General features: G+C 56.8%; 1 protein-coding gene across 1 annotated transcript; it reads right to left on the bottom strand.

The window, feature by feature from the left end:
* Nucleotides 1-123: 123 nt before the first annotated feature.
* OGDHL (oxoglutarate dehydrogenase L) lies at nt 124-27,804 on the bottom strand. Its single transcript, XM_070433175.1, has 24 exons — nt 27,700-27,804; nt 25,440-25,512; nt 23,774-23,978; nt 21,515-21,685; nt 15,572-15,674; nt 15,079-15,194; nt 14,799-14,953; nt 13,883-14,029; nt 12,164-12,254; nt 10,838-11,017; nt 10,582-10,710; nt 9,621-9,800; nt 9,213-9,365; nt 8,631-8,733; nt 8,062-8,190; nt 6,938-7,088; nt 5,842-5,969; nt 4,796-4,974; nt 3,357-3,428; nt 3,155-3,280; nt 2,985-3,057; nt 1,543-1,706; nt 1,247-1,401; nt 124-799 (listed from the first exon to the last, which is right to left on the bottom strand). Exons 3-24 carry the CDS (start codon nt 23,975-23,977, stop codon nt 676-678), a joined length of 3,033 nt encoding a protein of 1,010 aa, XP_070289276.1. The 5' UTR covers nt 23,978; nt 25,440-25,512; nt 27,700-27,804; the 3' UTR covers nt 124-675.
* Between the last annotated feature and the right edge of the window lie 184 nt (nt 27,805-27,988).

Genomic DNA, 27,988 nt, shown 5'->3' with positions numbered 1-27,988 from the left:
GCACGCTCAGTGAAGGGCTAGTTTACCCTCTACAGTTTAGCTTTTCCTCTTCTCAGCTCATGCCTTCTCTAAACCATCTGACTTTCCCCTCGATTTTACAACAGGAAATGAAAACAGACAATCTCTCTCAAGCATTTTTTATTTCTGTCATTTGGTGTTCTGGTTTGGTACACATGCGCTGTGGCTGTATCTCACACTCATCATGACACACTCCATAAATCAGCACAAGATAAATCACCAGGCATGGTTTTGCTTCACCTGGTTGTCACACTGAAGTCTCTATTTCTAAGAGCACAAAAGATAGCAGTCCTTGAATCTACAGATGAACAAGGACAGGGTGAGTGGCAGCCAGATCTACCAGGAAGTGGGAGACCAAAGTCAGGCACCGGGGTGCTGTCTGCAGACAGAGGTGGGAAAAGCTACACAGAATCTCCAGGAAGGCCAGGGCAGCTGGGGAAACACTCCTGATGCATCCCACCTGTCACCTCCTCTGCTTTCTCAGTCCTAACAGATTCTGGAATAAACACGAGGGCCCATGGAGGCATAAGACCAAAGCCAGTGGTGCCTGCTCTACGGCCTCAATCGCTGCGTCAGTGTATTTTACCCTGGGGCCTGACAGACCCTCCCCAGCCCCAGCCAGCCCCGTGGGAAGACCCAGGCAGGCCCTGCCCAGCGCTAAAATGTCTTGCCCTCAAAGGCCTTCAGATTGAAGGCAGTATCCAGAAACTTCTTCAGAGACACCAGGTGAGCGTTCCTGTTTCCCGTGGCCGGTGCAGCCGCTGGGTCACGGCCAACATACCTAGGGGAGGAGAGACAGTGAGGGGAGGGCTGGGCTGGGCTGGGCTGGGCTGGCCTGGCCACTAGCCCAGGGCTGCATGGGGTCTGATGCCTCTCGTCCTGCTATAGAGATGAAGAGCCCGAGGCACCATGAGGCAAAGTTACTGGCCTAAGGCCAAAGGCAGGAGAGCTGAGAGCGTGGGAGGTGCCCTGTGTCAGTTCTGGCTGCAGAAGGTTTTGCTCCGTGAGGTGGTGCTGATGGGGGTCCCTGATGGGGAAGCTGACCTGTCCCCAGCGGTCACAGAGCCAACAGGTACTATGGTTCCCAATGTGGCCAGAGAAGGGCAGCGGCCAGTTCTCAGTGACACACCAAACGAGCCAGGCAAAGCCAGGACGGGCCTCAGGCCCCCACCCCGCAGGCCCCGCAGTGAAGGGTAGGTGGCTGGCTTCCCTGCACCCAGCCTTGTACCATATGGGCCGTGTCCGTTTCAGGATGGTCATGAAGCGTGGATTGATGTAGTCATAGTAGCCCATGTTCTTGTGCTCCTCCTGGCACCACACCAGCTCTGCGCCTGGGTACTTCTCCGCCTCTCTCTTGATCAGGTCGAAGGGGAATGGGGAGATCTGGGGCAGACAGGAAGAAAGGGCAGCGTAGCCCGGGGGAATGAGACAACACAGCTCCCTCGGGCCCAGATCTGACCAGGCCAGGCACACTGCCCAGGGGGCTGGCTATTTGACCTCGTCCATCTCTCCAAGGAGGTGTACCTGCTCCAGGCGCGTAATGGCCACTTGGTCATCCAGGCACTGGTTGCTCCGCTCCTTCACCAGGTCGTAGTACACCTTTCCCGTGCAGAAGATGAGCCGCCGTACCTTCTCAGGGGCCCGAGCCGCGACCCCATCCTCAGGAATGACCCGCTGGAAGCTGGTCCCTGGAGACCGACAGGGCATGGAAGAGGCATCAGCTTCTGGAGGGGCTGGAGCAGCTGGGGAACCAGGCCTGCGGCCCCAGCACCCGCAGGCTCCCCTTGGCCATTAACACTAGCCCATGTTTAGATCTGCGGCTGCACTGGGTACCTCTTGAGCCAAATGATGGAGAAAATGACAAATGAAACCTGAGATGTCACAGGGAAAGAAGTGGAGATGGGAGCCTGAGCCAAGGGCAGAGCCCGGGAGCATCACCATTCAGGGGCAAGCGGGGTCCAAGGGGAAAGCCCCTGGCGGGGAAATGAAGGTAACATCGTGCCCCTCTCATGAGCTCGGTCCCTGAAGCGGAGCTGCTCCCCATCCAGCCCCGCCCATCGCTGTGTGCACTGTAGTTACCCATCACCTAGCTGAAGGTGAGCAGCTGTCTCCAGAGACCACCACACATCCCTCCCTCCCTTAGCCCCGCAACCAAGCCCCCAAGTCCTAAGTGCTGTCCGTCTTCCTTCCTGAGCTCACGTCACGTGCCCGGCAGCAGGCCAAGCTCGCTGCAAAGATCTCTGGGAAAGCTGCCGTGTCCTGGCATCCCAGGGAGCACAGTGAGCAGAGAGGGAACAGGCTGCCAGGTCCCACCAGAGAAGAGCCAGCACCGGGCATCAGCCCAGCCAGCCCAGCCCAAGGCCAGAGCTCGGAACTGCCGGCTCAGACCTGCCCTCACCACGGGGACACCCAAACACACGCTGCCCACACTGCGGACACCCTTCCTGGCCAGACCGCTTTCCGGGCAGCTCTACTCTGCAGCCTCAGGGCCCCACGCCTGCACTCCCTGACCCTCCACTGGCTCACATCTCAGTTCCGACACCTGGTCCTTCAGGCGCTTTATTAGACTGACCCCTGACTCCAGGTGATGAGGCTGAGAGCTCAGGAGGGGACACTGCATCCCCAGGGACAGTCATGTCTGTTTGGCTCATGAGTGGGGAAAAAAGTATTAATGAATCAGTGATATTTACTTTCCTGCAAACGAGGCAGACCTCTACCCGGCCTCCTGCCTCTCAGCTCCCCCAGCACAGCCAGGCCAGCCCTGCTGGGACCAGTGCACCCCTGCCCCTGGTACTGAGCCGTCCAGCTGGCCACCCGCCACCTCCCCACCCAGCCACAGGTGGGGACCAAGAGGGAGTTGCTGCAGAGCTCACAGAGCCACAGACTGCGTGAGCACAGAGTCCCAGGAGCAGAGGCCGCACCGGGCCCCAGCCTCCCCTCGCTGCCCAGCATGCCCCGGCACCTACCAGATACCATTTGGTCAAAGCTGGACTTGGCCTTCGGGTGCCTCAGCAGAGATTTGGGAGTGAAGATGATCAGCTGGAAGGGAAACACGTGCCGAGCTGCCAGCTGCCCCCGGGACAGGCTCCGGGTCTGCCCCGCGTGGCTGCGGCCGCGACCAGGGCAGGCGGCTCACCGGCTTGCGGAAGGGCAGCAGGATCTGCCGGCGCAGCACGTGGAAGTAGTTGGCCGGCGTGGAGCAGTTGACCACGATCCAGTTGCAGTCGTAGAGCTGCCTCACCTCGAAGTCCTCTGAGAACGCCTGGGGGGACAGGGTGTGGCTGGGAGGTGGCCCCTGGTGCCCAGGCCCTGTCCCGGGGGAAGGCAGGTGCACTCACGGGGTAGGCATCCGAGTCATCATTGCTCATCTGCAGGAACCTCTCGGGCCTCGCTGAGGAGTGCTCCGGCCCCTAAAAGCAAATGCCAGGCGTCCAGGTTGGCCGAGGGGAGGGGGACGTCACACAGGACAGAAGTTTGGCCGTGCAGGGACCCGGGTCTCGGGAAAGAGAGTGGACGGCTCTGGGAGAAGGTGCCCTCACTCTGGAGCCCAGACGACAGGAAAGACCCAGGAAGCGGGAGCGGGGTTGGGAAGGCATCCTCAGAGGGGCCCGGGGAGCCAGCACGTGTGGGTGGGCGTGAGGGCCAGGCCGAGGCCTGTCCCTAGCACATCCGACCCAGGCACAGCTCCGCGGCCCACAGGTTAGCCACTGGCCCTGAACCGAGCCCCATGATGCAGACACTCGTTTCCTCACTTTACAGATGAAGATGGTGAGGGGCAAAGAGATTAAGAAACAACCCCAAGATCTGTCAGCCAGAAGGACAGATGTGACCCAGAGCTGACTCCCCGCCCACCAGGGCCCAGGGGCTGCTCTGCTTCACGAGAGCAGACAGCTCAGGGACCTCCAAACTCGCTCCCGTGCAACAGGGGTGACCTGCCCCACGGCTGCCACCCGCCGCTCCCTTAGTGGGGACTCACCGAGGACCCAGTGCCACAGGCTCCAGCCAGGCCACCCCAACCCTCCCCACCCAGCCTGGCTCAAGCTCCACCAGGAAGAAGCCCTGGCAGCTGGTGACCCTGCGCAGGCCACGCCCCTTCTCCCCTCAGGTGTGAAATGGAAACAGGACTGAGGCAGGTCCTTAGTGAGGACTCTGGCAGGGTTTACAGGGCATGAAAGTGCTCAGCACAGTGAGTCCTGGCTCTACACAGCCACGCGGCGGTGCCAGTAGTGACCAGCTCCTTACTGGACCCGAGCCGAGTGGGCCCTCAGCACAGCCCCGCCCGCCCTGCTCAGCACTCCACTGCTCAGCCTGCACATCTGCCCTCCTCCCCTGGGAGGGGACCGGAAGGCAGGCAATGCTGCACAGATCGGGTTCAAGTCCAAGCTACTATCTGAGTGACCTTGGACAAGCTAGTCCACACCTTTGTGCCTCAGTTTATCTGAAAAATGGGAACAGGACTCACTTCGTTACATTGTTGGAACGAAGAGTTGTGAGACTGGAAGAGTTAATACACAGAGAGGGTTTGAAACAGCCTGGCTCATAGCAGGCTCAGAGGTGTCAGCTACTTCCACCGCTAGTGACTAGTGTCATCATTTCAGCCACAGCCACCCAGACCTATGCAGCCCCCCCTAAGCAGACCCCCATGTTCCATGGGCCCAGAAGGTGCATACACTCCAACGATGCATGTGGCCAAGGCCCCCCCCGCCCCCCCGCCCCCCCCCCCCCCCCCCCCCGTCCCCCGCAGGCCTGTCAGAGCCCCGGCCCCGGCAGCACTCACCATGCCCTCCATGCCATGGGGCAGCAGAAGCACAATGCCATTGTGTCGAACCCACTTGGCCTGGCCGGTGCTGATGAACTGGTCGATGATGCACTGGGCCGTGTTGTGAAAGTCGCCAAACTGAGCCTCCCAGAGGACCAGGGCGTTGGGGCTGGCCATGGCATAGCCCAGCTCGAAGCCTAAACGGAAGAAACCAAGACAGCCTGCCACACACTGTCCCCCGTGCCAGTGGCTCCGGTCAAGCCCAGCCCTTTCTCACACACCCTCCCTGCCCCACCACCCCTCCCGCCAGGCCAGGGGGAGCGGGACTCCTTGGGGCCCACGATCTTGCGTCCTGGGAACGGAGGACACGCGAGGGGCGCCCTCAGCCGTAGCTGCACGTGGCTAGCTCAGCCTCATCGAGCCAAGTCCAAAGATTCCCTGGGGAGGCACCAGGGGCCATCTACCAAGAGGAGCCCCCAAAACAGGTGCAGGGCTGCTGAGGGGGAGGGGCAGGAACTGGCCCCTGGGGGTCCTGCCTCTAGGAGGAGGCAGTGAGGGAAGAGACCAGCTCAAGATCAAGCCGAGGGAGAGAATTCTGGGTCTACAGTCTGGGGAGCCCTGAGCCCAGGGAGGGGAACTTGAGACAGGGCTGCGGGGTGCAGTGTTGAGGGGAAATGACGGTCAGGAAAGTGGGCGGGCCAGGCCAGGCTCAGGGCCAGCCGGTGGCTATGCCCACAGTGGACTCTATTGGGTTTTCTGGTCCCACTGGGCTCAGGAACAGGGCTCTGGTAGCCAAAGAACCCCACCCCCCATATCCCCAGGCAAGCAGGAGCCTCCTGCTGGACTTCAAGTCCCATGTGGCCTCAGCATCCCCATGACTGTGCCAGGACCCAGATCCACCCCACGAGCCTCTGAGCCTCTCAGTCCCTCCTGGGCCCAGACCCTGCCCTCTCAGCCACAGGCCCCGTCCATGGTCACAGCGACAGGGCACCTCAGGATGCAAGCCCCTCTTTGGTCCCCAGGCATCCCAGCCCCGCCTGACCTGCCTGGAGAGTCTGACCCACCCAGGACGCCATACTCCGAGAGGGAGCTGTTGCACACGGTATACGGGGCCTGGTCAGGCCAAAGGTGGTTCATGGGGACACATGTCCTCCGGTCAACTTCCTGGTCGTGGAGAACGTGGTGCCGGTGACTGGAGAGAAACAGAGCAGGAAGGATGGGGAGCAGGAGGCGGGCAAGCCCTCGTCACTGTGCCCGGAAACCTGAGAGTCCCACAGGACAGTGACACCGAGGCCTGGAGAGCCAGGGCGACCGGTCCCCTCCTCCAGGCAGCCCCCCAGCAGTGCCCCACACCTCACAGGCCTGACTCTCAGCTTCTACCTCAGAAAGGTCCCCGAGAGACCGGCCTCAATGACCTCCCCAACCAAGTGCTGGGTGGAGCCCGAGACCCCGAGACCCCAAGACAGTGCCACACCCCTGGGGCACTCTCCCTGCCCAGGTCCACAGGAGGTACTACCTACACAATGAGGGGACCGCCTGGCTGACCCCCACTCCCAAGGAGGACTAACACGCAGCTCAGGGGGCAATGGAGCTGGACCAGGGCCAGCACTGACGAGCCCCTGGGACCCAAGAAAGCCGCTCATCGCATCCCGGACGCCACGGTTCCATGACTCACCAGCATGGCAGTGACCACATCGGGTCCAGAACCTCTGGGCCCAAAGAGGAAATGAGGTGGGGACACTGACAAGTGCAGTCCTGTCCCTGGACTCAAAAACTCAAGGAAAAAAGCAAATGGGGAGGCTGGCTGGACAGCAGTTCACACGCACCATGAGGCCACAGATGACCCAGGCCTAGGCCAGGCGGTCTGCTCTGCATGCTTCTCCCCTGGGGTCAGAGAGGTGGCCCAGGGTCCCCTGATGACCTGGCCCAAGGGCAGGGGCTGGGGTGCTGATGGGGTTACCAGTGATGCCCCCGCCAGACAAGGGCCCTCCCTGGGCTCCTCAGAAAAGGCCCAAGAAGAGGAGGAAGGGCCAGCTCCACCCCAGAGCTCCCACGATGACGCTGGGGTCCCCAAGCACGGCTGGCCCCTCAGCTGCCCCACAGGCTCAGTGCTGACAAGGCCAATGCGCACGAGGCCTGGGTCGGAGCCCCTGCCCTCACCTGAACGTGCCCCTCTCCACGTCCTGCCCGCTGAGCCGCACGTGGATGCCCTCCTTGAGCAGGGAGCCGAAGGCCATGTACTCCGCCAGCGCCCAGTCTACCTCCCGCTTCTTGGTCATGTCCGCACGGCCCCACAAGATTCGAGAGAGGCCTACAGGAGGAAAGGGCCAGCCTGAGGTAGCCAGGACTGGGCCACCCTGCCCAAAACAGCCAGAGCCCAAGGGGCCAGGGCCAGGTGTGTGTGTACTCAGTGCACACGTCTCCCACTGAGCCGGCCCTGGCAGGGCCCTCCTCCAGCACAGCCCTCCAGCCAGTACAGTGGGCGGCCTCCCTCCCGTGGAAGGAGCAGGTATCAGTGGGCGGGCACCGGCACTGCGCACATCTGAACGCCTGGGGTCGGGTGCGTCCTCCACCGCCCATGGGTGGACGGTCCCAACTCTCCAGGTGGAGACAGGAGCCATAGAGGGAAGTCATTTACCCACAGTCACAGCTATAAGATACTTGAATTTGAGCCCCGGTGACCAGGCCAAGCTGGGCTCCTGGGGGCTCTACAGCTGCACAGACCCCGTGACATGCACACAGAGTGGTGCCTCAGGACACCTGGGCCTCCGGCACACTGTGGAGGAAACCCTCGGAGCACCCACAGGCTGGTCAGAAGGGGCGCAGGTGCCCACCACCTCCAGGGGGCTCTCCAGGGGCCCCAAGTAGAGGCCACAGCCACAATTTACAGCCAGCGACCACCCCCTAGCCCAGGCTCACCAGGAGCAGCAGGGTCACTCTGTCATCCATGCAGGCTGCTGGCAAGCCCAGCGTTCCTGCCCGGTAGGCCAGGCCCAGCGCTCCTTCCACAGGAAACCCTGCTCCCCTGCTCTCCCGCCTGCCCCAGGGATCGACATCAGTCTGGTCTCTAGAACCCACCGGGAGTGTGGCACCACCTCAGCCCACCCTGAGAGGAGCTAGCATCAAGGGCACCTCCCGGGGTGCAGACAAGGCTCCAAGAGCCCAGCCGACCCACCAGGGACAGCGGGGATGCTGGCCAGGCCTCCCGGACCCGCGATGCCATCGCTCTTGGGGCAAGACAGCGGGGACCGTGGCCCACGCTGCAGCCCGCACAGCAACCTCACCCGTGTGGATTTTAAAGTCCTCCAGGGGCACAGAGCTCGCCACGTTGCCAATGTGGGTCAGCACGTCCTCAGGAATGCCCGTGGTTGGACAGGTCATGCTCTTGGGCTCCCCGTCCACGGTGAAGAAGCCTGAGAAGCAGAGACTCTGTGCACTTCGGGAGGCGGTGGGGCCTCAGATCCCCGCCAGCCTGTGCCCCCAGCCCAGTCTTCCTGGGCCCACCTGCTACCTGAAGACTGAGCCCAACCTCAGGACTGTGGCAGCTGACGTCACAGCTCCAGCTCCTACACCTGCTACCATCCTTCCCTGGGCCCTTGCGAGAGCCACCCCAAGCCCAGGGCCATCTAGCTCTAGGGAGCCGCTGACCATCCCTCTGTCCCCAGCTCTCTCTACTTTGGCGTCCACCAGCCCTGCTCAGCCCTTTCTCTCCAGAGGTTGCTGGTCACGGGTACTTTGAGGGCGGTGCCTCCCAGCCTTCAGGAATCAGCCCCACAGCCTTGGGGCCTCGGGGCAGAGTCGCTCAGTCCTGGCCTAGTGCCAGGAGCAGTGTCAGCCCACACCCGCCACTCACCGGGCCAGGGGGAGTCCAGCCAGTGCTTTATATGCAGGATCTTTTTATCTTTGGACCTGCCGTACGCCTCCTCACAGATCCGGTCGTATTTGGCGATTTCTTCCTGGAATCAGAGAGAAGGCAGGGACGCTGTGAGCAGCCAGAGCCTGGGTCAAACTGGACTCGAAAGTCAGTCCCCCATCACCACGTTCTAGAACTCTCTCTGCTGGCCTGCAGGGGCCTTGTGGCCAGAGACCAAAGTCTCAGAGTTCAGGGGGGTCCCATTCAGCAAGGGACTTGGGGGAAACTCGGGAGACTGACAGTCCTTGCTCTCAGAGCCCCCTCGAGGCGGGAGGACCAACACATCCACAGATAACTGAGGGGACAAGCCCGTCTCAGGGGGTTGCTGCATCCCGCCAAGCTGTGTATGTCTTGGGCCCTCTGTCCCCCTTGTAACTGGAGGCTGTTTGGGACAAGGGCCATATTGGCTGCTTCTGTAAATCACCAGGTCCCAGCACTGGGCCAGCAACATCAGCGACTTCCCCAGGGTCCCGGCTCTGAGGCGGCGGACCCCAGGTGCTCACGAGGCCCGCCACCACGCACCTCGAACTCCTGCAGGGTGACCGTGTCCTCGGCGATGAGCTTGTCCGCGTACCTCTTCAGCACGGGCACCTGCTTGTGGATCTGCTTGTACATGAGCGGCTGCGTGAACATGGGCTCATCCATCTCGTTGTGGCCGCGCCGGCGGTAACACACCTGCAGGGACAGCGAGGGAAGGGGGCTTGGTCCCTGTGCCCAGGCAGTGCAGGCTTAGTCACTGCACAGCTGGGGCACATCTGCAGGGCACACCCTTCCAGGCCCCTGAATGCCCCCCGACCCCCCTCACTGACTGTCCCACGTTTTGCTCTTGGTAGCACTGAATCTTCTGTCTCCCAGGACTCCCAGCCCCGACTGCTTGGCACAGCCAGGACAGGCTGCACACCCCGGCCCCGGCCTCAGCCCCAGACCCACCAGGTCCACAACCACGTCTTTATTGAAGGTGTTCCTCCACTCGGCCGCCACGCTGCACACGTATATCACAGCCTCTGGGTCATCCGCGTTCACGTGGAAGATGGGCGCATTGACCACACGGGCCACATCGGTGGGGTACGGTGAGGAGCGGGCCATCCGAGGGTCCGTGGTGAAGCCAATCTGCAGGAGCAGGAGGAAGCGGCAGTGCCGTTTACCTAGAGCTAGACCCGTGGTCCAGGAGGCCGGGAGGTCTTTGCCTCGAGGTCCATCAGGTGTGCCCAGGAGGCATGTGGGACGGGAAGGGATCGCTGGTGAGCAGCCCCAAGAGCAAACAGCAGCGGGTGCCATGGGGGTGCCCGCTCTTCTCTGCCATCATTTCATACCGTGGCAGTGAGGAGCACGGGCCGGGTAAACCCGTCCCACCAGTTACTAACTGTACAACCTCGGCAAGGCACTTAAATTCCCAAACGCTGCTTCCTCGTCTATGTAAAGGTCTCCTTAATCCCTACATCACAGGGTTATTCTGTGAAGATTAGGTGACTGAGTGCAAATACTGCAGCTAACCCTGGGCTGCCCAGGCTCAGGGAAGAGCTGCTATCACAGCTACCGGAAGCAAAGGCTGTGAGAGCTGCGCGCTAAGGTTGACTGCCACATGGAGCTAAAGGCAGCATCTCACCATGTGTCCAGCCTCTGTGCTCGTTACCCTGTGCTCCTTTGTCCTGACAACTTTCTCCAGAATGACAGACAGACAGACAGACACAGTACATAGATAGATGGATGGATCTCCCGGTTTCACAGACAGGCACCCAAGGCTGGGAGAGCCGGCAGTCTGCCTGAGGTCGCACCCTGGGACACGCGGCAGTGGGATCAGAACCAGGATGGTCTCACTCTTCCCCTCAAAGTGCTGCCTGGATTCAGGGATGGGATGCTGACGAGGCCGGGCATGCAGCCAGACCCTCACCTGGTTGTTGACAACCACATGCACGGTGCCGTTGGTGGTGTAAGAGGGCAGGTCACTCAGGTGGAAGGTCTCATAGACCACACCCTGGCCGGCGAAGGCAGCATCCCCATGGACCAGGATGGACATGACCTGCAGAGCAGAGGGCGAGCTGAGAGGAGCCCCAGGCCTCAGCCTGTGGACCCCAGCCCTGCCCCCTGCACTGCAGACTCAGGGCCCAGCCCTCAGAGCTCACCCCTCAGGACCCAGGGGAGCTTACCTTCTTGCCCTGGGCGTCCCCGCGGTAGAACTGCTCGGCCTTGGTCTTCCCCTGCACCACAGGGTCCACGGCCTCCAGGTGGGAGGGGTTGGCCACCAGGGAGAGAGTGATGTTTCTGTTCGTGACCCGGTTGATCCGCTCATGGTACATGCCCAGGTGATATTTGACGTCTCCAGAGCCCTGGGGTTGAGGTGGACCATGATGAACCCAGCCCTCCCGCCTCAGACAGGGAGACAGACGGACGGACAGACAGATGCAAGGCCAGTGTGGCTGAAACAGTCCCTGGATTCTGCTCTAGAAAGGCTTGTGCTGGGCCTGACCTACACCCTCTTGCTGCCGCCTTCCTGCCCTGCACCCTGCCCCTCCTGCCATCAGGGTGGCCCTGCATTTCAACCACCGTCCTCTTTTCACAGATGATGGCAGGGTGGACAGGGAGGCCTCAGTAGGAGGCGGCCGGCCAGCGGCAGTGACAGCAAAGACGTGCAAGATGGCTCACTCACGGGGTGGAGACCGCTCGGCAAACACCAGGCTGGGCCCACTAACTTCCCCGCCACGTGACGGAGCCACAGTATCAGGAAAGCGTGGCATATTTGATGATCCTGGAGCAGGGAACATCTTTCTACACAATCTACAAACCTCGGAAGCTATGAATGATGAGAGAGCTAAAACCTAATACATTTGTCATGGGGGCAGCAAATCCTGCACAACATTAGGGGAAAATCAAGCTGAAAGAATAGTCATAAGACAAATGCAGGCAAAGGGCTAAGTGCTCCCATATGTAAAGCACTTTTTACAAATCAGGGATATACAGCCCAAAGCCCCACAGAAAAATGTGCAAAAGCCATGAAGAGAAATTTATAGGGAAAAAAACCCATACCATACATGGCTTAAAAACATGAAAAGATACTCAAATTCATAATAAAGAAATATGGTAGAATGCAATCATTTTACACCAATATATTGTCCAAGAGGGAAGGTCAATGAGTAAGGGAGCATGGGGCCCTCCCACACGCCGGGGTGGGCTCCCTAATGTCTGCAACCCTCTGAGCTCCGGCCACGCATCTGCAACGCACTCAGGCCCATGTCCCCCTGGAAACAGGGCGGCTGGCCGCATATCCCAGGGTTTTCACCACCAGGGGCCTCCTGCCAACACCCAGCCTCTCTCCCACTCCTCTGTGTGTCTGTCCAGCCTCTCTCCCACTCCTCTGTGTGTCTGTCCATTTCAAGGTCTGTCCAAGCCTGGAAACTCCTGGCCGGATTTCTCCCCAGTCCACCTCCCAAACACCCAGCTCTCCAGGGGCCCTGAGACCTGGGCTTGGTACCCACCTCATCCGCTGCCTCCAGCTTGGGATCAAATTGGCAGAAGATCTGCTCCAGGTCCTTGCGGATGACGTTCGCCAGCACGTTCAGCCTGCCCCTGGAGCCAGAGGGGTGGGCTCTCACCTGGCTCAGAGGCCTTCCCTGACGGGCCCTGCTCCCTGCCCACCGGGGACCTATCAGAATCAGCATGCAGTCTGGGGCCCACCCCCTCTCCAGGGAGCCCAAAGGAGGCCCAGCCCTCTCATCCTGACTCAGTCTACAAGGCATGTGAGTATCCTGGCCAGCCAGTCCCCCCTCCTCCTCCCAGACACACCTATACGTCTCTGATTCAGGAGGCCCTCATGAGCAGGGAGCCACCAGCCTCATGCAATGCCCACCCTCCCCACCCAAAAGTTGAACCCAACCCAGTTCCTTGGTCCCAATCTGCTGATGCATCCCAGTGGCTCAAACTACCCCCCACCCCAGCCCAGCAGCATGTTGGAGCAGGACAGAGAAGGAACCGGACGGACCCTAAGCCAGGAGTTACCAGAGGACCTGTCCAGAGGAGCTGAGGGAGGTCTGAGAGGTGGGGGTCAGGAGAACAGCCAGGGACCAGGGTTCTCCAGTCCAGCCTGGCCCCCAGCAAGGGGCAGTTTACCCAGGGGTGGGCACCAGCCCATGGGGGTACAGTGCATGATTCACCCCAAAGCTCATCAACAGATGCCAGCCCGACACACACATGCCCCGTCCAACCTCTGGCCCCACTGGCCTGTGGCAGGGCGGCCCTCGTCCAGGTGGGCCTCTCTCCTGTTCTGTGGGTCCTGGGAGCCAGGGAGCCATAGGCAAAGCCCTGCAGCCTCAAAGGGGCCTCAGCGACTATGGAGCCTCGACCAGAACACCCTCAGCTCCCAGGGCCTCCGCAGGTCAGAGTCTACCCAGCACCACACAGAGCCTGACCTGACCACCCAGTCCATCCCCTTCCACAGGGCCAGCCACTCAGACCCGGGTCCAGCTCTGCCTGACCCTCTGACCGGACACTGGGCACTTCCAGGCCCTCAGAGCAGGAAGCCTGTGGCAGGCAGGCCCCCGGCTCCTGGCAGCCAGCCCACCGGAGGGGCCTCCACACTCATCGGGACTGCTGAACACCCCACCTGCTGGCGCAGCCCGGCCTGGCCCAACCGAGAGCAACCGGAAGTGGTCAAGGAAATGCTGGGGCTCTGCCCCCGACTGTTCAGCCCATTCAGCATGAACCCACCACCTTCATTTGTCCGGGGCTGCATTCCTGTCAGACCATAGGCTCCAGCCCAGAAGTAACTACCCGACTGCCAAGCCAGTCTCCCGTCTGTATCGAGGTCAGCGGGCAGTCAGCCTGCAGCCAGAAGAGACCTCCAGATCCAGCCAGGGCCGCCTGCCCAGGCCCCGCCCACACTTCCCTAGGACTGGCCCCTGCAGGGCTCCTTAGCCACAGGAACCTCAAGAACAACACAACCCTTTCCCGGGATCCTGACCCTCCTAGGAACAGCAGCAACCTGGTGAGACACTGATCTGGGAGCCCCGTCAGGCCCTGGCTCCATGCGCTGTGACCATGTGCTTGGCTCTGTCTGTGATGAGCAGGGATCTGAGAATGTTCCAGGCCACTCTGCCCCTACCCTCGTGTCCCACTAACAGCCCTGCTGATTCCCATCCCTGCCTCCACCTCGGTGCCCGGCCCCGAGAAGGAACAGGCGGGGGAGGAAGGAGGCCCACCTGTGTGGCATCCCCAGGATGACATTCTCAATCCCCATCTCACTGGATTTGTCAATGATGGTCTTGAGGGCAGGGATCATGACCTCACAGCCCTCCAGGCCAAAGCGCTTCTCAGAGGACCACTTCCGGGCCAGGAAGTCTTCGAACCTGTGTGGAGAGAGGAGGGAAAGAATGGAGAGGCTGCGGCTCATGGGCCATCCCTGGTGGCTTGGAGCAGGGCGCCCAGAACAGGGGAAGGTACAGAATCGCCTCCCTCCACATAGTCCGGCACCTGCCTCAGACAGCACCAGCCAGGAGCACAGGTCTGAGGGAGGCGAGGGGTCCTCCCAGCTTAACCAGAAACCTCTGCCTGCACCCTCCTGATCCCAGCTACCACCCTCTCCCCTCTTCCAGGCAAACTGCTCCGGCCCGCTGCCCTCCTGCGCACACATGCACTGCACATGCCCTCACCACACCCAGACCTCCTCATGGCTCCACTCAAATTCCAGCCCCCACACACTGCTCAGGGCGCCGCGGTGTGCCCAGTGGCTGGGGAGCTGCTCCTCCAGGCCTGGGCACACCCAGCCTCAGAGAAGCCAGCAGCAGAGCCAGGTGGTGCCCCACCAGGGAGGCCCTGCTGTACGCACGCCACACAGGACATCTTTCGGCCCAAACATTCCCACAGCCACTTTCTGCCACTTGTGCCCTCGCTCGGCATGCCTCCTGGAGCCCCTCCTGGCCACCTGCCCAGCTCTGCCTGAGCACCTGGCCCAATGCTCCTGCTGAGGGCCTCTCCCCAGCGAGGGGCGAGGCCCATGCAGTCCTGCCTTCCCTTGCCAGGCATCCTCCTGGTTGCTCAGTCAGGGCCTGGGCAAGTCGAACAGCCCTGGGCAGGCCCCTCCAGCCACTCAGCTGCGCGGTGGTCTGAGCGCCTGACCTCATGGAGCGCACCAGCCGGGCCAACAGCCTCCGCTTCTCCTCACTGGAGAACTGCATCACGCCAGGGGTCTCGAACTTCTGCCGAATCCACTGGCACTGCTCCACGTCGTTGATGAACATGAACTCCAGGCCGATGTGCTGGCAGTAGGTGCTCTGGGGGGACAGCCAGGAAGAGGGACAAATGCCCCGGCATCTGGAACAGAAAAGGCAGCACCTCCCGCCCCCTGGCAGGCTTGAGAGCTCCATCAGGCGTGGCCCCCACACCTGCCTGTGCTCACCTCCAGGCGCTGAATGATCTCCCGCAGGGAGAGGGTGTGCTCGGAGCCTCCGATGAAGGTGGTCGTGGGCAACTGGAACTCCTTATCCAGGTCAGCCTCCCGCAGGTCATAAAAGGCTGGGCAGAGCCCAGGAGGCACAGAGGAAAGAGGGATCAGGCCCAGGTGGGGCCCAGCAGTATCCCTCCTGCCAGGTCCCGCCTAGGCCCAGGGAACCTGCTGCAGGGACCGGGGAGTGAGAGTCAGAGCCCAGCTGCCACCACGGGAGTGAGCCCAGCAATGTCTCCCAAGCTTGCCGAGCACGGTGCGCCCCTAGGGAAGACGGGAGACGCCCTCGCAGGGACACTGTGCAGTAGATGGGCAAGGGTCTGAGAAAAGCTTCCTGGGCTGCTTGTGGGGCCCCAGGGCCCACTGTGGTCCCACAGCCCCTCACTGCGCACAGGCACCAGCTGGCTCTGGCCTCACCGGGGCGACAGAGAAGGGTACCAACTCTCACCCAATTTATCGATGCTTGTGATTAAGTCTGAGGGTACAAAGGAGTCCAGGTCTGCATCCAGGATGCCCAGGGGGTCCAGCTGCGCCACATGGTGGCCCCGGATCTGGGAGAAGGGAAAATGTCAGGGCAGGGCTAGGACACAGCTGGACAGACCCTCCCCAAGAGCAGGGTTCTGGGACCTGGCCCCCCACCTCGCACTTGAGAAATTCAAGTTTCCACATGTCTCCAGCACCCAGCACCGTGCAGGTGCCTCTAAGCCACTGAGGTGGCAGGAGCTCAACTCCACTCCAAGGACAACACGCAGCTTCGAAACCAGGAAAGGATGCATACACCAAGGCAGTCACTACAGCACTGTTAGGAGCTGCGAAATCCTAGCGATTTCCCAAGTGTCCGTCACCAGGAGACTGGCACACGCTATGGGAAATCCACAGGGAGGGCTCGAGGCATGAAGAAAACCCCACCAGCTGCAAGGAGGGATCCCCACAAACAAATCGCAGAAAAGTGTGTGCCCTAAGCGCCCATTGCCTATGAAAGGGGAGCTGCAGTGAGTGTTTGCATTTGCATATATTTGTATATATTTATAAATGTATACATGCATCAGAATAAATTATAAAATAAGAAAACTATGAAGCCTGAAAAATTATTATCTATGGGGAAAGGACGAAAAAGGGTAGAGTGGCTGGGCTAGAAGCTAGACTTTTAAGGATATCTTGCTTTGAAGACTTGAGCTTGGAATCTTGTGAATATTTTATATCACTATAAAACAAAATTAATTTTTAAAATTGAAAGTAAAACAAAACAAATGAATTAATGCATCCATTTGGTGGCATGACTCACAGAAAGGAACTATTCCAATTGACTGATAGACTATTCCCTAATGACACACAGAACTGCGGGGAAAGGCTCAGAAATTCATTTCTACTATCAATCAGTGGGGTGGTGATAGAATTGTATTCTAAGGCTGTTGTATGGGGGTTGTAAGAAAATCAAATAAGTCATTGTATTGCTTGCTGTCTTGGAGAACCTCTGTTTTTGTCAACTTTAAAAAGAAATGATGGGCCCTGGCCGGTTTGGCTCAGTAGACAGAGTGTCGGCCTGTGGACTGAAGGGTCCCGGGTTCTATTCCAGTCAAGGGCACATGCCAGGGTTGCGGGCTCGATCTCGAGTAGGGGGCGTGCAGGAGGTAGCCAATCAATGATTCTCTCTTATCATTGATGTTTCTATTTCTCTCTCTCCCTTCCTCTCTGAAATCAATAAAAATATATATATTTTTTTTAAAAAGAAATGGTGGCATAAGGTTGATAAGGTCAAGGGTAAACCCTAAGTCCCACATTTGACACATACAGAAGCATCAATATAAACCCATAAGTATGTTATGTTTTTTAAAAAATACATACTTCCTGGCTACAACCATGGAAAGGCCCAGAAGTCATGACCAAAGCAATGGCAGTGACCTGCCAGCACTCCCTGAACGGCTGGTACCAGGGCTGAGCAGAAATGCACAAGGTGAGCTCGGGGCACTTTGCTATGATAGGTAGCAGAGAGGAGCTCAAACACCGCGGGCTGAGAGCAAGGACACTCTGAGCATGATAAGCATAATAGCTGCAGCAGGCAGAAAGCGAGCAAGTACATTTAAATCTATGCATTCACATCATACTAAAAAGATGGAAACCTTCACTGGACATTTTTGAAGGATGCCAGGGAACCACCTCATAATTTTGAAAATTTATCAATAAAAAGAAAAATCAGACATTGATCTTGTCTTTTCTATACAATTTGTGCCTCAGAAATAAATGGAGTTACAAAAGGCCATTTCTCTTGATAGCAGTATTCCAGGTAATAAACAGAGAAAGACTGAATTAGAATATCACCATTTTTACCACCCCTAATGAATCAATGCGTCCAGGAAGTAACCATCCATAGCTGCTGTCCGATAAAATGCCATCAGCACCAGGAAGCTGATTTTGAAATAAAAATAGAGTCAGATCTATACTGAATAAAGCTTCTAGAGCTAACTACCGATGTACAGAAATTACATAGGACAAAGGGACCAATGGAGTGACACCAGGGTATGTAATCAGTAGAACCCAGACTCCGGATAATTCTAGAGGACAAACAACCTGGTTTCTAAAGAAAGACAGAAAGGAAGGAAGGAAGGAAGGAAGGAAGGAAGGAAGGAAGGAAAGAAGGAAGGAAGGGAGGAAAGAAAGGAGGAGGAGGCGGAGGTGGCGGCAGGGAACACACACAAAAAAAATAGTGAGCCTCGCCCTAACCGATTTGGCTCAGTGAATAGAGCATCAGCCTGCGGACTGAAAGGTCCCAGGTTCGATTCCGGCCAAGGGCATGTACCTTGGTTGCGGGCACATCCCCAGTGGGGGGTGTGCAGGAGGCAGCTGATTGATGTTTCTCTCTCATCGATGTTTCCAACTCTCTATCCCTCTTTCTTCCTCTCTGTAAAAAATCAATAAAATATCTATCTATATATATAAAGAAATAGTGAGCCTTAACCAGTTTGGCTCAGTAATAGAGGGTCGGCCTGCGGACTGAAGGGTCCCAGGTTCAATTCCGGTCAAGGGCATGTACCTTGGTTGCGGGCACATCCCCAGTAGGAGGCAGCTTATCGATGTTTCTCTCTCATCGATGTTTCTAACTCTCTATCCCTCTCCCTTCCTCTCTGTAAAAAATCAATTTTATATATATATATATATATATATATATATATATATATATATATATTTTTTTTTTTTTTTTTAAGAAATAGTGAGGAACCCACAGAGTACAAGAGACTTAAGGGCCACATCACCACATCAACTTATCACAACCTCTGGCTTTATTTGGATCCTGATCCAAAGAAGCAGTAGAAAGAAATCATAAGACAAACAGGCAACATCAATAGCACCTGAATACTTGATAGTGGAAGGAGTTTAAAGACAGGAGGCAGTGTTAGGGAAGGGGGCCCATGGGAGAGGAATGCATCCGTGATGGGCAGAGACGCTCCAAGCCGTCAGGTTGTTTATCTCACACACACAGAGGATGGAGGAATGTTACAAGAGAAGGGGAAGAAGAAGAGGGGGCACTGGTGAGCTTTGAACTTTGAAACTGATACCATACAGGGGAAAGGGGGAAAGTGGCCAATTAGGAAAGCACGGGGACATGGATTAAGGAAGGGTCCAATTAGAAAGTGGAATGAACGGACAAAGAGCCGTGAGCATTTATAAACCCATAGACAAAGAGGCTCACTAGATTGGTTTTTTCCCATTTTAGAGAGCGAGCAGGTTCTTTTCCTTTGGGGACCCCTTCCCAGAGGGAGTTTGTATATGCTTGCAATAAACTTCTACACCGTTGCTTAAAAATCTTTTAGTCCGAGAATTTATTCTTCAACGTCGTGAGACAAGAACCCACAAGGAGAGTCCATTTGCAATTCCACATATCAATAGCATTAAGAATTACTGTTATTATTTTTAGGTGTGATAATGCTATCGTGGCATAATTCTTTTTAATATATATTTTATTGATTTTTTTACAGAGAGGAAGGGATAGGGATAGAGAGTTAGAAACACCGATGAGAGAGAAACATCGATCAGCTGCCTCCTGCACACTCCCCACCGGGGATGTGTCCGCAACCAAGGTACACGCCCTTGACCGGAATCGAACCCGGGACCCTTGAGTCCGCAGGCTGACGCTCTATCCACTGAGCCAAACCAGTTAGGGCAATGTGGCATAATTTTTAAAGAGCCTTTATCTTTAGAAATATATGCTGAAATGTTCAATTAAGGAAATATGACATCTGGGATTTGCTTCAAAATAATCGGTGGCCAGTGGGTGGAGCCAGAGGTGAGTAATAGGTGAATCAAGGCTGGCACTGTGTTGTGTGGGGTTCGGTACACAATTCTCTACCTTCCAGGTTTGAAAATGTCCATAATAATAAGTTTGGGGGTTTTCAGGACTGTGTGCAGGTGAGTCAAATCAGAATTCTGCCTCCTACTTGTGGCCCCTCCCCCGGGTGCTCACCATCAGGCCCAACCTTGGGCAGGTACAGAGTAGGTGCCTGAATCCAGAGACTAGTCTTGGCTAAAGAACAAAGCGCAGCTGGAAACTTTGCCTAGAAGAAAAGGCCCTTAGGCAGCACTCTGTTACTTTGTGTGTAATATAGTTTTACGTTCCTTGCTCTTTGTTTTCAAAATCAATGGTTAAGATCATTTTCTGCTTCTTTCACCCAGTCAAAACCACAATTACAAATACTGCTGTTTGCTCCAAGGTGTCCCACGATCCACTAGTCCTCAGGCCAGCTAGGGAACCCAGTGCTAGTTCCCTTCCCTCTCCTGCACACAGGCATGCAGCTGCCATCCCACACAGAGTGCTTCCTTCAGAGGCAAGGCCCTATCCCCATTGGCCAGGGCCTCCCACCACCAGCTTCTGCACCAGCCTGCTGCTCCCTCCCATAGAGTACCTGCCAAAGGCCCCAGGATGCCCCTGCCCTTCCTTCTGCATGTCTGTAAGACGTCTTTCGTAGCCAACACATTCGGCCACTGATTCCCAGAGAGATCCCAAACAGTAACACTGGTTTTGCAGTTAACACCCAGAGCAGCCCTCCAATTAGTCCTGTTCAGTCATGACTGGGAATATGGACTGTCATCAGGGCTCTTTGGCAGGGCAGGGGCCCAACCTGGGGACCCACGGGGTGAGCATAAGTCTCCAGAGCAGAGCAGCTGGTAGAGGGAGAGTTGTTTACTGAACTATTCATTCATTCCATAAACACTAAGCAACTGCTTTATACCAGCCCCTTTAAAATGAAAGAAAAGGCCTTTCTTTTTCTTTGCTGTGACCATCCACAGTTTGAGAAGCACCTGGTAATTAAACCCCAAGATTGTTAGCTCCTCAGCTCCTCTGTTCAAACTGCAAGACAAGTTACTCTCGAGGCTAAATTCTTACATACATCTCCTCCCTGCTGGTTTTACAACCCAGGGATAGTTAATAGAAAGTTCCCTTCTGCCCTCCTCTTCAAATAAGCCTCTTTAAACTCTTCCTAACTTTTGCTCTAAGAATGTGTTACAGGCTTGGGAAAACTACTGATAAGACACCTCCCTAGGACATCTGCCCGGACCATGTCCTGCAGAACTAACAAAGACAATCCCTCTGATAGCTGCTCAATTTCACCTAGCAACAGCAGCCACTGGAAAATCCCCCTCCCTCCCTTGTATGGTTTTTGTTCTTTGCCTTTTGTATTGATTAGCAACTCACTGGCCCTTTTCCTTCGGGGAAAGTAAAGTAAACTATCTCTCCTCTCAGTTGTGAATTCTTTCACAGCCTGCGGTCACCAGCCAAAATCCTGACACCTGCCCTCTAGAAATGTTCAAGAGAAGATAATAGACATTAACAAAAGCCAATCTAGTCAACTTTCTTCTTTTTTTTAAATATATTTTTATTTACTTCAGAGAGGAAGAGAGAGGGAGAAATAGAAACATCAATGATGACAATCATTGACCAGCTGCCTCCTGCACGCCCCCTACTGGGGATCAAGCCCACAACCCAGGCATGTGCCCTTGACCGGAATCAAACCTGGCACCCTTCAGTCTGCAGGCCAACGCTCTATCCACTGAGCCAAACCAGCTAGGGCTACTCAACTTTCATTCAACATTTACTGAAACGGATTTTTTTACTAAGTCCTTCCCTATACTTGGGGCACAATGGTGTGTGAGACAGATAACATTCCATAGAAAGACCACAAACAAACAAATCAGTAGGCACAAGCAAGGCCAGGGGGTGGTAAGTGACCTGGTAATGTGACGAGTAGCAGCAGGAGTGAGGGCCATCGGACAGAGGGCTTAGAAAAAGGTTCTCTGAAGAGATGCCATCGGAGCTGAGCGCATTCCCTTCCCTCAGCACCTGGCCACGCCCCAGGACCAGTCCAATGTCGCAGCCAGTGCCCTCCCAGCCACTCACCTGGTAGGCCCGAATCAGGGACTGCACAGCCAGGTGGTCCTCCACCAGCTTGCTGGTCTTGGTCCGGCTTGAGGCGGCTGGCCTGCTCTCAGGTACAACAGAGGGGGCCTGTGGCTGAGGCGGGCCACACGACGCGTCCTTGTTGACATTCCGGAAGAAGCTGTCCCAGGACTGGGCAGGGATAGAAGCAAGGAAACAGCCAGGTCAGGGCCTGGGAGGAGTGGGGTGGCCCTGGTTTGGGCTCTGGGGACCTTGGGTGTCCTTCACCATCACAGCTGTCAGAGCCCTCCCAGGACTGTGCCAAGAAGACCCCTCAAAACCAGGCCAGGCCCTCCACCCAGAGCCAAGAGCCCTCCGGGACCCAGGCTGGCAGAGGGATGGGGGCTAAAACTTGTAGGCCAGAGGCTTCCGATGTGAAAGGAGCTTCTAGTCCTGGGGTGGGTCAGAGGAGGCCTTTGCAGGGGGCAACTAGGCAGCAGGCCCTCCACATTGCCAATGTATCTAGCTTTCGAGCTAGCAACCACTGCTGGTAGTTTACTCTACAGATGTACTTGTACAGGTGTGCCTAGATGTATGGACAGGATGTTCCCTGCAGGACTGTTCATAAAAATGACGACATAAAAACAATCCCAGTGGTAAGCAACAGCAAACTGGTTAAATAAATGATGATACGTTTAGATGCTGGGAGATTATGCAGTCCTCACAGAATCTTTGCTACTTTATTTATGCAGAAGCAAAAAACAGATATGCATACGCACAAGCACCTCCGTGTTCTAGCCCAGTGATCTGCAACCTTCATCTCACGGCACATAAACCAATTACTAAAATTCTGCAGCATACCAAAAAATATATTTTTTGCCAATCTGACAAAAAAATACATATAATTTTGATTCATTCACATAGGATGGCGATTGTTTTGTTGGCTGTTGTCATTTTTTTATTTGACAATCTAAGGGAAAAGAGGTCATTGCCCCTGACTAATCAGGTACTGTACGTTTTAAAAATTCTTGCAGCACACTGGTTAAAAATCACTGTTCTAGCAGAACACATAAAAGAGCATACAGTGTGGGAGAACAGGGTAGTACAAGCCCTATCGGAAGCAATTTGTCAAAACCCATCAGTATTACATAGACAGATAATCTGTGGCCCAACAATTCCACTTTGGGGAACTTCAACAGATAGCTGCACACGTGCAAGAGGGGAATGTTCAAGATTATACACTGCAGCACTGATCGCGACAACCAGAGAAAGGGAAAGAGCCAGATGTCTGTCAGTGGGTGGGGGTGGCATAGCCATACAATGGGACAGTACGCAGCTGGGAAGAAAGGAGAATGAGGCTCTGGATGCACTGACATGGAAAGAGCTTGGACATGTATGCTAAGTGAAAAAAGCCCGGAGCAAACAGCGCCTGTTGCATGTACCTTTGTACACAGAGGAAAGCTAAAATTATGCTGCAGTAAGTTTAGCTGAAGAAATTCTCTGCAAGACAACAGAAGAAGCTAAGACTAAACTGAAACTGACGAGGGGGAGCTGAGCAGATGGATGGACTGGGAGGGAGCCTTACTATCTAGGGCAGCCGTGGGCAAACTACAGCCCGCGGGCCGGATCTGGCCCGTTTGAAATGAATAAAACTAAAAAAAAAAAGACCGTGCCCTTTTATGTAATGATGTTTACTTTGAATTTATATTAGTCACACAAACACTCCATCCATGCTTTTGCTCCGGCCTCCGGTCCAGTGTAAGAACCCATGTGGCCCTCGAGTCAGAAAGTTTGCCCACCCCTGGCCTGGGGTCTAACTCCTTGTTTCCGGACCACGTGAGTCTGAGTAAAGAGAAGGAAGAGGAGCTTCACTTTTCAGGTTCACCTGTCATCTGATTTTTTGTTTTTTTAACAATAAACAGCTATTTATTTTGTCGGCTCAATACATACCTAAACACGTGTACCCCTAACTACATAACAAGGGGCCCTGTGCAGACAGCCCAGCCTGACGGAGGGGCAGGGGCAGGTCTCGGGCCAGGCGTGGCTGAGCAGGACATTCTCGGGACTTCCAGGTCAGCCCACCCCCCACTAGTTGGTTCCACAACAGGAAGGAAGCGAATTTCCTCACCAAAGAAGGACAAGGCTTTCACACACAGGGATGACGAAGGACCCGGAAGACAACGAAACCTGCCCGAGATCACACAGCTGGCAAGTTGCTTCTCCCCACTCCCCTCCGGCCCCAGGAGCTGCCCTCCCACCGCGGGCAGGGTGGGTGCCAACCTTGTGGACACTCTGGGGGTTTTCCAACCAGGCGAAGTACATCTCCTCCATGTAGCTGGAGCCTCCTCCATCTCTGCTGCCTGGGAAGGTGGTCTGTGGCCCAGACGACCTGCTGCGCCAGCTGGATATCTGGACGTCATGTTGGGCCAGAAGCCTCGCAGCCTGTACCCCCAGCCGGGATGTCAGCAACCTCAGCTGACTCATTCTGGACACAGGCGATGAGGGAGAGGCATAAACCACAGGCCAGGGCAAAGGGGGCTCTGGCAGCCACTCTCACTCATCTGGCATTTGTTGGTCCTACTAGGCAGGGGGCCCTGCGGCCAGCTATAGAGAAGGAGAACGCTGCCAGCCCTCCTGGGTTCACTGCCAGTGGAGATCCCAGCACAATAAATCCACCAACAGCTTCCAGCATCCCTGAGCCCTGGTCCTGCTGTGCCCACCCACCCCAACCTTGCTCCCTCCCGGCCGTCCCCCCAGCCTGGTGCAAAGACAAGTACGACCCAGGCCCTGCCTCAGGGAGCACCCAGACCAGATCCTGAAGCCCATGAAAAGGCATAAGGCACGTGCATGCAGAACCCCCAATAAGGAGTAAGCCACGAAGCTGGACCCTGGAGCTTAAGCAGGGGAGTCCTCCAGCAGGGTGTGCTACGTCTGGTCAGTAAAAAGCCAGAAAAAAGGGGTCTGGCTGCGCTGCACTATATCAGGAGGCCCATGGCACATATGGATCTCCAGTCATTAAACCCAAAAGTCACCAGTGACTTCCTGTAACTGCAGTGCTGACTCAGCGCACCATCCCAGGCCAGAAGGCCAATGACATGGGCCTGAACTGCCCCACTTCACAGCAGGGAGGACTGAGGCTCAGAGAAGGGAAGGGCATGGAACCAGTGGAGGGTAGACCAGCAGGCCCCACGCCCATCTTAGCTAGAGCCACTCTCTGGCTCTTGTATCCTTCCCAGAGCTTACACTCAGTACCAATGTCACTCAAAACATCTAACAGCTCAGAGGGTCATAAAGGCCAGAAGCCCACCCCGATGGAGAGGAACGAGTACCTGGAACGCATCTCACCCCTATTATGTCACCTGCCCTTTCCCAGGGGAAATTCCTGAGTAACAGTGGGAACTTCTTCTACCCTCAGAGGACAGAAGTTCTAAGAGCTTCCTCTGACCCTGAAGAGCCTCAGGGGTCCCTACCAAAGCAAGCCGAGGGTGGACAAGGCCCACTGAGGCTCCTGCTGTCCCTGACCTCCTGTCCCCCCACCCCAACAACTATGAGCAGAGCTGCTCCCCTGCCCCAGCCCAGCACTGCCTGGACATAGAACAGCTTCCCCTGAACACTTGCTAATGCTCTTCTGCCCAGAGCACCCCAACCTGTGAGCAGGGCCCAGCACTAGAGCCACCCCACCAGAGACAGTGTAAGCAGGAAGGGCCAGGCTCCCATGTTCAACTCAGGCCCCAAAAATGTGCCTTCTGAGCATAACTGGCTCCCATTCTGCCTGAGCATGGCCCTGAGCCAATAGGCCTTTGGTCTGGTGTGCTCTCCTGCTCCATCAGCTTAACCAAGTCACCAGAACCATCAGGCTGGGCCCTTCTACAAAGAGTCAGGCCCCAAGGCAGGACCGGGTACAGCCCTCCCAGCCTGCTTCCTCCACCTCTCCCTCCAAACTCACATGAGCCAAAGAGAAGGGGAGATGGTCTCCTCAAGCAAGGGAAAGTGGGCTCCTCAGGCAACCAGCAGTCAGTCTAAACAGAAGAAAATTAAAAAGCAAAAATATATTCCAGGAAGGAGGTGAGATCAATTGGGACCTGAGCACCAAGTGCCCCAAACTTCCTTCCCACGTGCTCAGCCCCTGAAGCTTCGGACCAGATGCCCAGCCCCACCAGCCAGTGATGCCAGCCTACACGAAGGCCACTAGGGGCTGGCTCTCCCTGGAGCAGCACCTCTTCAAGTGCAGAGGAGAGCTCAAGGTCCAGGGTCCCAACCACTGCTCTATTTCTGACCCCCCCTGGGGCCTGAGCAAACAGTGCTGCCCCGGCCCAGGAGCCACTGGCCCAGGAGCTGCTGGCCTGGGATGTTTGAGAATCTAAACAACCCACGAAGCTCTACCATCCCAAACCAAGACCATCCATCACGGGAATAAAAATAAGAGCACACAATAAGCACTGATTCTGGAGCAGGCACTCTGCCCATTTAACCCTCTCAACAATCTCATAAAGTGGGCACCAGGATTAGCCCCCTTTTATAAACAGGGAAACTGAGGCACAGAGAGGCTAAGCTGGTGAGTGATAGGGCTCTGTGTGGTTCCAGAGCCTGCACCCTCCTCACTGTGGAGTCAAGATATAAACCCTGATTTTGTTGGGACAATGCATTTTCCGCAGGCTGCAGCCCGGGGCATTCTGCCAGCACAGGGGAATGGGACGGCTCCAGGGAACAGTGACAAAGCCTGGCTGTACCCAGCCAGCTCGGCTCAGGAACACTGTGTTTTACAAACAATGAACTGTCTGGGCCAGCCACTGGACACTGCTGTGGCCTTCACCCGCCTGGCAGGAGGGCATTCAGCCAGCCACCCCTGCTCATCCCAGCAGGGCTTGAGGACCCAGGAGCCCGGAAGGACAGAACAAAGGTAACCTCAGTATCTGGAGCCAGAGCCCCCTGCCAGTCCTGCCAGGTTCTACCTACACAGGTGAAAGCAGGAGTAGTCGGTCAGCCCCCTGCACATCCCCACCCTGCCCAGCTCCCAGGGCACTACCAGCAGGTTGCTCTGGGCAGCTCCTGGAATAGGGGGTGGGGGGTACCAGGTCTCTTCTCTAGGGAAAAGGTCAGTACCATCCCCACTCCCAGCCCCAGAACAATCACAACTGCAGACTTCCTCAACCACTAGCCTTCACACACTAGGCCCTGACTGCACTGCCCAGGTGAGGACTGCTCTGCCATTCTCCGTAGAAATCTGTTAACAGGATCCCAAGAGGGGAAGGGCCCTCCCCCAGACATTGACTCTGGGCAGCAGAGCCTGCACTCACATTCCGAGAACCGGGTGGGCTTTTCACAGGAATAAACCCCAACACTAGTTTGCTGAAACCAAAAGAAGGCCCGGGAGGCAGACTCCAAGGTGGGAAGGCAGGGTATGCTTATTTACTTGGCAGAGATGAAGGGCCGGGGCTAAAGCCCAGAGTTGGGCAAAGTACAAAAATAGATGGGCCAGTTCCAGTGAGCTAAGGCCAGCGTGGGGAGGAGCTGCAGGGCAGTCCGCAGCGGAGGGGTGTCAGGTGGGGCCCTTGGGGTCTAGTTAATTAATGCCCATTGCACCCTGCAGGGACCTCTGAGTAAACCCATCCCCCTCCTCCTCCATCTCCCTGAGAGTGGTTGAATCACTTCCCAGGTTAGCTGTGACGTCAGGCCAGTCTTGCCTCTCTCAGGGCCTCAGTTTCCCCATCTGTGAACGGACAACAGTGGTTAAAACCGTCTGTAAGGCCTCTGCTCCCACGAGATCCAGAGGCTATGAAGCCGACACCGGATCACCTAGCACAAAAGGCGGGCCCCTCCCCATTTTAGTGTGGCTCCGCAGTTCCGGCCTTTGAAGGGACTAAGAGTAGCAGGCCCTGCACCGACCACAGGACAGTCTGTAGTTTTCGAGCTGGAGAACCCCAGCTGATGCCTGAAACCCCACCATTAGTGCGTCACTCCTGCACGCAAAACACTGCACTCGCAGGGTCGGACCTGCGCAGAGGGCTGGGAGTCCTAGGGAGCCGCGATCAGCCAAGGGCGAAGCCAAGGTCACGCTCCTTCCCCCTCCCTGGTTCCCCCGCGGGGCCCCGTAAGACTGCGGGCAGCAGCTCCCAAGGACCCGGGAACGGGGAGCAGAGTGGCCGCCCCCAAGACGGCGGGAGAAGGGGCAAAAGGACCCAGAAGGGAGGGGCCGCCGCGCTCACCCGGCCGGCGGGTTCCGCGCGGCAGAGTGGTTGGTCCGGCGCCTGCAGGTGAAGAGTGAGCGCAGGAGGTGCGCAGCCTGGACAACTACCTGGATCACGTGACGCGGCGGCGCCAGCGGCCCGCGAGCGCGCCCGGGAGACTCCGGCGCGTGGTGACGTCTCCATGGACACCACGCCCCGCCCCTGCCCCGGCGGCGCTGTCCTCGGTGCTGACCGCCCGGGCCCGAGGCCGCCCGGGCCGGGAAGAGAGAAGATCCTGCCAACCACAAGGCAGGGCGATCCCATGGGG

The sequence above is a fragment of the Myotis yumanensis genome, unplaced genomic scaffold (genome assembly GCF_028538775.1).
Source record: "Myotis yumanensis isolate MYYU_CA2020_CCGP unplaced genomic scaffold, mMyoYum1.0.hap1 SCAF_13, whole genome shotgun sequence".
NCBI lineage: Eukaryota > Metazoa > Chordata > Mammalia > Chiroptera > Vespertilionidae > Myotis > Myotis yumanensis.
Note: the sequence above shows the minus strand (reverse complement) of the source record. Positions and strands in the feature narration are given on the sequence as shown.